Raw genomic sequence first — 12,844 nt, 5'->3', positions numbered from 1 at the left:
TGATATCGGTGAAAGGGGTGTGGGGGCCAGGCGGTCTGTAAACAAGGGTTCTGCAGTCGTTTTTGAGCTTGGTCTGGATCTGGAAGGGGAAGGGGCGAGGCGTCGGCCGGGTCGGTGGTTATCATGTGGAGGGATGTTTTGTGGACTATGGCGATGCCTCCTTCTGGGCTGGGCAGCAGTGGCGGGGAGCACAGGAGAAAAGGAGACAAAAATAGAAAGAGTGGTCAAAAGAGAGAAAGTGGTCAAAAGAGAGAAAGGGGTCAAAAGAGAGAAAGGGAGAGCAAAATAGAGAAAGAGCAAAAAAAGAAAAAAGACAAAAGGGCACAGAGCTGAACACCGAAGAGCAGAGTGCTCTTCCACTGGACCACCAGGGATGAGGCGCAGGCAGGAGCCTGTGGGTGGATGAGAGTCTTGAACATCTACCTGGCACAGAAACTCCGGGCTCAGAGGGTAGTCCCACAACGGTGGAGCTGCACGGGAGAGAACAGTGACACTGACCAAAAAGGTCAGTGGTCTTATTTATGAGGGGCTTTTGGTGACGTCCTGGTAGACACTGAGTAGAGTAACTTAAGTGTATGTTCAAAGAACACAGGAGCTTTCAGCACGTTTATAAATTCATTTATTTTTACAAAAGACTCTTAGAAGCAAGTTATGTGAATGAGCTGTTCCCGGGTATCATGACTGACCATGACTGACAGAGATAGCACAGGTTTTCGGAATCCCCTAATAGGAGACATGCCACAGGAACGCTGATGGACACTCCTTGGAACAGTAAAGTTGATGTCCGCTGGATCGCCTGTCACACGACGGATGACAGGAGGTGGTTCTCATGGCACCGCTTTAATGGCCCATATTTACATGCCGACCTTTTCAAAGACCGCTTCTGTGCCACAAACACATGGTACCCCGGGCAGAATGTGACTTTATGTGCGAACAACAGAGAGTGCATCAGATGAGCACATACAGCACCCAGAGGCACTCATGATTCTAGGCACTATGGAAGGTCCTTGAAGTGCAAGGGATAGTTTATGACCTTCCTTCCAGAACTCGCACTCTAAAATGATTGGCTTTATAAGTAACATGGAAAAACATGCTTTGAAATACTCTGTTCTTTGTAGATAACTGGCTTTAAAATATTCTATTTAGCTGCACTTAGGGAATAGAGGGCAAGTGAGACAGGGCATCAGAGAAGACAAACATTGCATGTACCAATGTCCAATGGATCCGTCACTGACTGACGTGAATGATGATTCACAGTGATCCTGTCTCAGGCCCAGTAGAAGTGATATCATGCTTACTTTAGCAGTGACTGAGTACATCCCTAAGTCACGCAAACAACCAAAAGAAAATGTGCTCACACACACGTGTGCACGAAGAATAGTAATATGGGTACCATTCATGGGGGTCTCTACTGCCTGTGGCGCTCAGGCACGGCCATCCAAACACTGCGTCAACTCATGGATGCCATGGGTTTAGCTTCCTTGGGACCAACGTCTCACCTCACATCAGTTACTGCAGACAGAAAATGGATTTTACTATTTTGAGTTTGTCAGGGATCTAACATTGCGGTGAACAACCGAAATCCCATTCCTGCTCTTAAAGACAAGTATCTTTTCAATGTGGCTAGGCACTTGACATATCAAGACACTAATCAGTGGTTCTTCGAACCCCTAGATGGATGATGCGCTGTTGAGCCTGTGCCAGGGCACTGTACACCAGTTAAAAACGAGGATCACACTTGTGCATTGCTCCTGCTGCTGTACGTCACTGCCTCTCGACAGAGGCAAATCTCACAATGTCCTCATCATGTTTAGCCGCAAATTCCAAGTCTTAAGGTGCAAAGACTTTGAGGCCTCCAAACAAAAGTACTGTACTCCTAAGATGAATACAGCACTGGCAGGTCCAGATGAAAGATGGACACGGAACCGCTAAACCATGACCAGAACCAGCTTCTCTTTCTTCTTCCTCTTCCGCCGCTTCTCTTCGAACCGGTCTGTTGCATCAGCAAAGAAGGTCACCTCCTCCTTGGACTCGATTTCTCGTTTCAGGAACTGAAGCCCAGCCATGTTAAAGCCCAGCACATCCTGCAGGGAGAGAGCAGGTAAGAAAGAGGAGGCATAGAATATACGCATTTTACATCTCCAACACACTTTCCAAATCACTGGTAAAAGGCAAAGAACCTGTGCTCGCACAGAAGGGGGTATTTTAATGTGTTCTAACGTCTACACATGGTATCCAAATTTAAGAAGAGGTGAAGGCGGCTGCCCTGGGATACTGAGGAACATCTATTTACATATCCCTGATACATGTTCGACTAGAGTCTAGCCAGCTCCAGGACTACAAGTAGGGGAAGGTGCATTCGAAAAGTTACATTTACATTTTGTGGGACAGAGTGAGGAAAGCCATCCAATTAGAGTGGGTTACCCCACTTCCGCTGTGAGCAGCCACTCTTTTATTGTCAAAGGCTGCTGCCAGCAAAACCAGTTTATCATTTCTACAGGAAGCATGTTTTTCCTGGATTGTTTGCGAGTGCAGCATGCGTACAGACATTGGTTGTCAGACTGAGACAAACAGTTTTGAGGTTGTGACTGTCAGTCGGATATTTCAGGTTAATAGGTCTTCCTGTTTTCCAGAGCCAGGGGTCAGCTTTATCCCTTCAGGCATTTTTGAGTTGGTTCGCTGTCTCGCTTTTTCAACAACATTGTGGAAGTTGTTTGGGAAAATCCTAGTGTCTCCCCAAACCTTTGTAGCACCCCAGCCCAACAGAAAGGCACAAGAAGGGTGGTCCTGCAAGCCACCCCTCCTCCCTCACCAGCCTTTGACAGTCTGCATACTCGAAGAAAGCATTATCTTGGGTGAATAGGGTCCAATTCCACCTAAACTAAATGAAATTGGCACAACACACCTGCACTCTTATCCTGAGTCGCACAGGTTGTCAGAAGGACGCCAGACAGTCTTTACATCACAGCACAAAGCCAGGCCTCATCAACACTTAGGGTGTCTTCTAGAGGCAGCGGCTAAGAGTGTGCCACAGCAAGGACCCTGCTTGTCCTCTCTCTTGCCTCTGATGTGATTAGCCGCTGAGAACTATTAAAAAGCCTTCGGGCAGGATGGCCTTGCCAATACTTTACATCTTTTTTATTAGGGTGAAATAAATACCCAGAAGGAGTTTTGTGTTTCTTTAAAATAAAACTCGTAGGTGAGGGCACGCGCAGCTCAAAGCTCTTCTCACTCACTTTCTAAATACATCTGGTCACTGCACAAGGCAATTCAATGCCAAGTGCACAGCGATGGTCCAACTTGAGGGACAACAACATGAGGTGCAAATGCCTCTAATTCATAACCAATGGCAAAATAAACTGTGGAAAGAGGGGTCTTGTTACGTGTCGTTTGTGGTTGTGTATTAAACACCTTTCAGACCGATATGAAGTAGGGCTGGACAGATTGTGTAGGTTGAAAAAGCAGCGGCCTGATCTGAGGAAACTTTAACTAGAGCAAAAGTCTACAGTAACACAAAATGTGAGCGGTGCTGAACTAGAAGTGATTTTGTTCTCATAATATTTCGGAGGTTTGTCCTATGGCTGGGCTTGGAGTTACTTGCCCGGGTGAGTGCAGTTAAGACACTAACGAAAGGCACACCCGTTGCAAGTCTATAACTGAAACCTTTTCATGACCAGGAGTGAGCTTGGTGATGAAAGGGAAATTTGGGTAAGTGACCGAATATCCCGATTAAGCAAGATATTGCTTTGTTCACTGATATTGGAGTTGACATTTATGCCCAACTGGATGTCAGCCTCACCCACCAGAAACGAGTGGGCCTTAAACAATGAACAAGAGGGCAGAAGGGTGGTCTCGTACAGTGCATGGGTGGGCCAGAGTGATTCGGATAACTGGGTTCTAAAGAACTGTAATAACCCCAGTAGACAGGAGGTCAAATTAGCAGCGCCCAGGTTTCCACGGTAGAGTGGACCATACCACATTTGCAGAGTGTTTAAATGCCCCTGGCCGTGTTTTCTGAACAATGTTAAGTGTTTATGCACCAACTATTAGAAAACAGACTAAACAGGTTAAAAGTACACATCCATCAGACAAGTTTGCTGTAAGAAAACAATCCAGCTCCAATGAGGAGAAAAGATTACCATCTTCCCATTAGCGGTCACAAAGACGCTCAAGGCACAGCCCTGCTAGATATTATAGATGCATATAATTTGGTGAATGTAATGTAAATGTGTGCCTTTTGCTACTATGTTTTTACCTCATATTTACTTTCCTAATCCTTTTATAATCTGGTTTAAATCTATAAACCGGCAGACATTTTTACGACCATTAATATCTAGGAAAGAATAAGGGGTTACTCAAGGAAGAGGATGAGGGGTTCAGACAGACAGATCCACATTTGATCGTGGTAAAAAGGTTTTGATATCCTTTTCGAGTGTACTGACATGTTTAGATCCCGGTGCAATCAAGATACTATCTGACTTCTCAAATCGATTGTTGGCTTCCGTGACGATCCATTCCAAGAGCGAGGTGGCTGTTCTACTCTGAATAGTTTGATAGAATTTGTAGTACTGCTAGTAATATCCTTGCGCAGAGCTCCAAAACGCTCCCCAAGATTTGTCAAGGTGGTACGTGTGGCTGGAGAACACTACAAGAGCTGTCTTAATATTAGAAGGAGGGAATCACAGAAAAAAACGGTGCGAAGCTCGTTGAGGGCACCCAGCGTAAAGATAGAGTGGACTTCTGGAAAACTGTGAACGGGTCCCCCTTTTCCTCCTGGGTGAAAGAGCCTTGGACATTAACATTCAGGCAGGACCTGTCTGGGTGACTTCACTATTTCTAAAGATGGTGAATTGCATATCCTTCAAAACGAACTACTGACTTTTCTTGTAAAGTGATTCTGCAAAGTCGTTGTATCCAATACACATAACACAGTTACGGACCTGGATGGTGCTCCTTTGTATCAGCAGTCAACACGCCTTACGAGGCTCATGGTGTCAATCGATTATTGAGCCAATCTTTAAATGGAGCGACAGGTCTGATCCAAAGAAACACTTTCCAACTTGTCTATCACCTGTGAAGATTACTGGCACCGATCAGGGCCTGGGCCGTGGATAGAGAGCTTTTTACTGACATCCAAAATGGCTCTCGACAAGGGTTGGGCGTGATTTACCAGCCTCTTCGTTTTTACAGCACTGTATCCAAGTGTGTCATGGTTCACAAGAGATCGATTAACGTTTATGGATCTAAGTTCTACTTTTCATTTTCTGCATCATGGGAAACTGGATCCTCATGGCTAATATGGACACAGATTTTGCGATTATAGCTTTTTTTGCAACAGATACATCAAAGTTTTTCTCTAAAAGTGCGATGTGGACCTAACAGGGAGTGTACTTGAGCTTTTCTCAAAGTGAGGTGTACGACAGGGTTATGTTTTAGTACTTCTTTTTATCCTATACAATAAGCATGTGGAAGGTTTTACTAAGGGCTGGTGGTTATGATTCACACAGACTTGATAAGAAATACATACTGCTGTCGCTCCATGCCAATGATCCGGTCCTTTTATCTAGGTCGATGAATTGTACAGACTCTCCGATTACAAGCTATGTTTGCTGTATGGGTCATTTAAATGTAAGGCCTGATTCACATTAGCGTGTATCATGGTTCTAGGGTCAAATAGGACAAAAGACAAAGTCCATTATTTGTGGGGAGTTCCAAAATAAATACAACAAAAATGCTTTTCAACATTTGGGCATTACGTACAATAAGAAATTGGAGCGATTTAGTGGAAAAAAGGAACTGCCATTTTTAAAGCATGCAGGCTGTGGTTTTGAATGTAGCTACTAGTTCATGGTACAAACCCACACACCAGATGCTGCCGGGGTACAAAGCGAAATGGAAGTCAACTGTGTCGTGCGGTGCAGGAATCTGGGCCTATCGTCCATGCAGGTGGTCTCCAGATGGCAGACAATACATTTTGTGGGATTAGTTAAGACAGCCCCGGTCTTTCATTTCATAAGGAGCTAGGGTTGGGCCATTCTCCTGCGGCTGTGGGGAATCTAGCCATTACTGTGCATACGATGCTGTGTGTACGGTACATTAGTTCTTGTAGGACGGGTCTGGTTTGGCCACTCCAGGCACTTTATCAAAGACCTATAAAAAGCAGTTACTTATCGTTGGTAAGTCTGATGGATACTCTATTTAACTGCAGATTTCTCAGCTTGTTTTCAGCGATTCCTTCGTGAGCCTGTGGGTGGTGAATCTGCGTCACCTCTGTCCCACCCCAGAAGTGATGTCAGAGGCATATATAATCACAACCCCGTCACGCTTACGTCAATCTCTGTCTGAACTCTGTGTGCGCCGTCGGATGCGGACCCACTGACTGACCACATTTGAGAATGTGCAGATCTCGAAAGTGGGAGCTTTTTAGGACAGAGAAGCAAAGGGTTCATTCCAGAGAATGGAGATTTGGGATGGGGTGTCTGTGGTTCGATAGATTAGAGTATTCGCCAGAAAGAGCGTTAATGAATGTAACAAACTTGTTCTTCCGACGGATACGTCTAACTGCAGAGTTCTCACCTTGTGAATGGATACCAACGCTGCACCGTTTCAGATGCTGGGGCTGTGGAATGGCTCAGGCCAAAAAGTCCTGCAAAACTGAATGGACCAAGTGTCGTTCCTGACTGACCTGGCTGTCAAGGGAGTAGTGTTTTGTGAAAGTAAAATCGGACGCCCTGGTTACACACTGACCGATGTCCAAACGGGCACTCGGCCTGCCGACGCAGTAGTATCAGCGCTGCCCATAGTGGAATGAGCAGATTTCGCTGCGGAGGACTATTAACAGTAAAATGATTATTTTCTGCCCTGCACCTCATGAAGAGCTGACTGTCCACCGATGGTCCTTGGGGCAATCGTCGTAAAAGCTCTTTTTGGATACAAACAAAGGAGTCTTTCTTCCTTTTTCGTGGGATCGGGTGGAGCAAAGCACGCCGGAAGTGTGAGCAACCGTCCAGCAAAGAAAGGCGTCACAACCTTGTGCAGAAACAGCGCCCTAGTCCATACCACCATCCTGTCCAGAACACATTTGGTATATAGTTGCTGGGCAGACAGCGTTTGCTATTCGCACATGCAACAAATTGATGTTACCGCTATGAGAAAGACAGTTTTCAGAGTTAAAAGACAAAGGGAACAGCTAAACACTGGTTCAAATGGGGCACACACCAAGTTTGAGAAACAGGTTAGAGTCCCACAGTGGCATCACAGATGGTCTGGGTGGAAACACGTAGACTAACCCTTTCAGAAAACACATCACAACAGTTTATTCGTGGCTGCAAGAGCAACATTTTTATTAAAATTGTGATTTTGTTTCTGCAGCAAACTCAATTATTTTTGTTTTTTTGGGACAGTTTTTCCATTCTTCTGGAAGGCCCCAGCACTATTCAGGGGTCTTGCTCCTCTAATGGAGCCCCCTCCCTCCCACTACAGATGAGGATTTTTTTTCTGCTACTTCAAAAATGTCGATTTAAAGACGTAGAGAAAAAATACTCTCCTCTATAATTCAATCCATTTGGGGGAAAATTCTGAATGTGATTGGCAGGATTCATGACTTTCTGAATCACAATTCTAAACAGCATACATATATCTCTTTAAAGCCCATGCAGCCGCTCACTTTCACGACTTACATCTCAGAAACTACAAAACGCATTTATACCAAGCCCAGGAAAGCATACTTCTGAGAAACGCTCTACGGCCAAGCCAAGTGTGGTGTAAATCCACTCAGCAGTTTTGGCTGCAGGAGGAGGCAACACTTCCTAAGGCAGCTAAAATGGGAACACATCTCTCTGCACTCTCCTCCCCTAACCTTTTCACCGCTACACAGATCTGTGTCAACATGGGCATGCTGGAAGTTAGTTAAATGAACCAAGCATTTGTCAGTTTTGGTGCAAATCAGTTTTATGGGTCCAAAATTTGAGGCACAAAAATACATTTTAAAGACTTTGGAATGGAAAGTGCGGCTCAACCAGAACGGCCGAATGGTAATTGTGGCAGATCTGTTCTATTTGTGAGTCTTCGTTTCTTAGCGGAAATTAGTTTTAAGATTAAATTATGCATTTTGCACTTTCAAGGCCTTTATTAAATATGGTCACTGTGAACTTGTGGAGCGGAGCATTTGATGTCAATGTGCGATGTAAAGGACCCCTCGGTTTCAACGCGATCTGTTTTACGATTATAGGATTCGGAAGGGTTGATCGTAAGTTGCTCCTATGGTTCTTTGAACCAAAAGAAACTTAAATCATAATTTAAAAAAGACAATCACTAGAGCGCACTTTGATTGAAACACGCGATCCAACAATGGCGCGATTTAGAGATTGTTATGAGGAATGATATTTAATGTTGTAGACGGTGAAGGGCGTGGAGTGAAATAGTCACAACGTCAATAGTAATACTACATTTTGCAAAATATAACCAAAGGGCTGTGAACGAGGAACCCCCCCCATCACACTCTTCTTCTGGTCAACTCTTTCCCTCTCCCGCTCTTCCTTGTCCATCCACACCCCCTTCTTGCCTCAGCGGGTCCGCCCTCCATCACCTCACCCTTCGCCATCTCAGTCTTCGCCCTCAAACTCAGACTCAAGTCAGAACACAAACACAGGGCGATCATCGCGCTCTCACCTTGACTTGGCCAACCTTTGCGATTGTGGTCGTCTTCAGGCTTTCGATCACACTGACCAGCAGCTGGTTGCTGGTAATCTGACCAAAGTGGATGCTAAACGAGGGCAAGAAAAGACATCAGACAGGAAGGACTCAGTACAAGAGCTCACTCTGACATAGCAAAGACCAAAGTTCAAAGAAACAAAAGGGGCAAGCATCTGGAAAGAAGGGATGTCTGTACACAAATAACATAGGAACTGTGATGTCACTCGCAACATACAATATAAAGGAAGGAGGTCCTTCTTAATATGGCAATAAGCTACTCAATTCATTTTCTGACTTTATTCTAAAGTGCATTATGAACCGAATATCATAACGTTTGCAAGCGCTTTCAAAGGCATGAAGACCCAAAGAACGACATTTCTGACCGGACATCGAGAATGAGGTCTTAGTCCCAGGAGCAGCTACTAGGCGATGACTACCAATGACCACACTTTGAGCCCAGCTCTCTGTAGCCGATGGTCACTGAAGTCTCCAGGCTCAAGAGCCATCAGGGGCAGGTACTAGACGAGGACTACCAATGACCACACTTTGAGCCCAGCTCTCTGTAGCCGATGGTCACTGAAGTCTCCAGGCTCAAGAGCCATCAGGGGCAGGTACTAGGCGATGACTACCAATGACCACACTTTGAGCCCAGCTCTCTGTAGCCGGTGGTCTCTGAAGTCTTTAGGCTCAAGAGCCATCAGGGCCAGGTACTAGGCGATGACTACCAATGACCACACTTTGAGCCCAGCTCTCTGTAGCCGGTGGTCACTTTAGTCTCCAGGCTCAAGAGCCATCAGGGGCAGGTACTGGACGAGGACTACCAATGACCACACTTTGAGCCCAGTTCTCTGTAGCCGGTGTTCACTGAAGTCTTCAGGCTCAAGAGTCATCAGGTGCAGGTACTAGGCGATGACTACCAATGACCACACTTTGAGCCCAGCTCTCTGTAGCCGGTGGTCACTTTAGTCTCCAGGCTCAAGAGCCATCAGGGCAGGTACTAGGCGATGACTACCAATGACCACACTTTGAGCCCAGCTCTCTGTAGCCGGTGGTCACTGAAGTCTTCAGGCTCAAGAGTCATCAGGTGCAGGTACTAGGCGATGACTACCAATGACCACACTTTGAGCCCAGCTCTCTGTAGCCGATGGTCACTGAAGTCTCCAGGCTCAAGAGCCATCAGGTGCAGGTACTAGGCGATGACTACCAATGACCACACTTTGAGCCCAGCTCTCTGTAGCCGGTGGTCACTTTAGTCTCCAGGCTCAAGAGCCATCAGGGCAGGTACTAGGCGATGACTACCAATGACCACACTTTGAGCCCAGTTCTCTGTAGCCGGTGGTCACTGAAGTCTTCAGGCTCAAGAGTCATCAGGGGCAGGTACTTCCTCTTCTATTTGAGAGGCAGCCTCGGATCATTTCCAATTTCGCCCATTGCCCAGGTCGGGAATATGCCCAGGATGAGACCTTACGCTGGGGACATGGAAGCACTTTAACCCACCCATAACCTTAGCCAGCATTCCACTCGTTAAAGTAGGGATAGCGGATAAATACCACTTAAGGCATTAAAACTTCGGCCAAACAATCCAGAACTGTACTGCATTACATTCTTAGCCCTACCGAAAGTGGTCTTCTCGATTTCCCATGCACTAGATTTAGAATTGGCCACAGTTAGAACCATACCATTGCCAGACTGAGAGAAGTTCATCCTCTAAGATGATAACTGAGCTATCACGTGACTCGACTCTTCTGGAAGCATGCACTATTAAGAGGCATGCTAACGCTGTATTTGTTTCAGATGCAGGCCAACAAGGTACCCTTTGAGAAGGGAATCCTACACCTTGCCCTTTTATGAGTCATGCTAACACCTTATCCCTTAGGAGACTGCTTATCATGATGCAAACACTCTTAGGATGGAAGCCGCCACCTGATGATGTAAGGGAGCACGCTAACACACTCTTAGGATTGAAGCCGCCACCTGATGCTGTAAGGGAGCAAGCCAACACACTCTTAGGATGGAAACCGCCACCTGATGATGTAAGGGAGCTAGCCAACACCTTATCCCTTAGGAGACTGCTTATCATGATGCAAACACTCTCAGGATGGAAGCCGCCACCTGATGATGTAAGGGAGCACGCTAACACCTTATCCCTTAGGAGACTGCTTATCATGATGCAAACACTCTCAGGATGGAAGCCGCCACCTGATGATGTAAGGGAGCACGCTAACACCTTATCCCTTAGGAGACTGCTTATCATGATGCAAACACTCTCAGGATGGAAGCCGCCACCTGATGATGTAAGGGAGCACGCCAACACCTTATCCTAATAGAAAGCACGCCAACACAGCCATCTTTTGGGAGGCGTGACAATACCTTACCCTTTACGAGAGATGCAAACACATGCCAGTATATAGCTTTCTCGGAGGCATGCCGACATTCACTCACCGGAGTACAAAGAAGAGGCAGCGGCAGATCCGCTCCAGTTCAAGCCCCAGCTGGATGTATTCATTAAAGAGCGTGAGCAGGTCCGGGACATACGAGAACGGCAGCACCAGCAGAGACTCCTCCAACTCGCTGAGGGCATAGAGAGGGTTAATGCAGGTTAAGTCTACTGTAAGCCCAGGTGCCAGAAATGACCAAAGTGTTAGATCAGAGACATTCACAAATGTTTAGTTTCATAAAACAAGAGTCATATGTTCCAAAAACAAGGTGTGTCAGAAAGGTAGTGGTCACCAACAAACTCCTCAGATGGCCATCACACCAGGTGTAAAGAGCATAAATGAGAGACGACAAAGCAAGACATTTGTGAATTTCATTAATTGTACAGTAAGCGCAGGCCTCGTTCATTGGCACTTTGCCACAATGGCTGCTTTTTCTTAACAGGATCCACAGCGCAGGAACTGCGCTAAGCGCTCTGAGCTACTCCAGAGTCATAATGCACACAATGAATATAAAACCTTCAAGCTTAACATGAGGGGATGTGCAGCAACTATTGGTAGCAACGCCCGGCCATCCAGGAACCTCAAGATAGACAAAAGATTAGCAATCTATGCATGTAATTACTAAAGGGCTGAAGAGGGAGACCTAGGGGGCCAGGCTCTCTGTATATACTGCATTTCTGTACAGAAAACCTTGTTTTCTCTCTGCCTACTTAGGAAAGTGAGTGCATTTCTTTCTTTTTTACCAGTGATCTTGCAGTCCAGTCACAGAGACCACAGGTTTCTTCATTTCACACTTTTTAAACGCTAGGAGCTACACCCCTAACCCACAGCCCCCGCTATAACGTACCCTGTGCCCGCGGTGTCCCTCCGACACATTAGACGTGCCACTCATCTCGATTAACCTCCACCCTGACTGCATTAGTCCTCGTCCACGTCACTCTCAATGCCCTTCATATGTAATTACCCTTCACTCACACAATTAACGAGCCTGCCCCTTTCTTCTGAACACCCCACTCTCCCTACGGCAACAAGATATCACCTGACGGTCCTCTTACCGCCAACACTTGGCCGCCCCCCAAGTGCCTCCCACTGGTGGATGCCAGTGAGGTCTGCAACAAAACCTACTTTAACCCTCACCACCTTCACTGCCACAAGCAGCGACTCCTGGTGGGATCAGAGTAAACTCCTCAAACACCCTTACTACGCCCCTCGATCAGCGCAGAATTGACTCTGACCCTGGTAAATTATACAAAAACATCCATGACATGCTGCAAAGCTTTAAAGGCAGGGAATATCCACCCAGAATATTGGAAAATGCCTTACAATGTGCAACATCCACACCTCGTGAACTATTGTCACCAACCATGAAATCTAGCAGGGTGAACCGCACAGTTTTAGTGTCGAAATTTTCCACATGGAGCTCTGGATTCAAAAACGAATCTTCAAACATTGGCCAATGGCACAAATGGAACCAGATTTTAAAGGTATTTTCTCTGCTCTCCCCCATATTCGCATATGAACGCAGTAAAGACACCAAAGAAATCTTATCCACACCTGCCATCAAACCTATTCAACAGTCGTATAAAGGCGCAATTCCATGTTTTAACTGCAACAACATTATTAAGGGGCATTACATAACACATCTACGTAAAGGTGTAGGAAAGTGGGTTTCTGTTGCAGTAACCCCCCCCCCCACACTTTTTGCCAGACTA

At 46.1% G+C, this 12,844-nt stretch overlaps 1 protein-coding gene across 2 annotated transcripts in view; it reads right to left on the bottom strand.

Annotated features, from left to right (window-relative positions):
* Positions 1 to 602: 602 nt before the first annotated feature.
* WDR3 (WD repeat domain 3) overlaps positions 603 to 12,844 on the bottom strand; it is a 184,381-nt gene continuing 172,139 nt past the window's right edge. For both annotated transcript variants that reach the window (XM_085620704.1, XM_085620705.1), the window contains 3 exons: positions 11,137 to 11,265; positions 8,671 to 8,764; positions 603 to 2,084 (listed from right to left, as the gene is read on the bottom strand). In XM_085620704.1, the coding sequence (XP_085476830.1) occupies positions 1,929 to 2,084; positions 8,671 to 8,764; positions 11,137 to 11,265 (379 nt within the window). In that variant the 3' untranslated portion in view covers positions 603 to 1,928. The remainder of the gene's footprint in view (positions 2,085 to 8,670; positions 8,765 to 11,136; positions 11,266 to 12,844) is intronic.

The sequence above is a fragment of the Triturus cristatus genome, chromosome 8 (genome assembly GCF_964204655.1).
Source record: "Triturus cristatus chromosome 8, aTriCri1.1, whole genome shotgun sequence".
Lineage (NCBI taxonomy): Eukaryota > Metazoa > Chordata > Amphibia > Caudata > Salamandridae > Triturus > Triturus cristatus.
The sequence above is the reverse complement of the archived record's forward strand: the minus strand, read 5'-3'. Positions and strand labels throughout refer to the sequence as shown.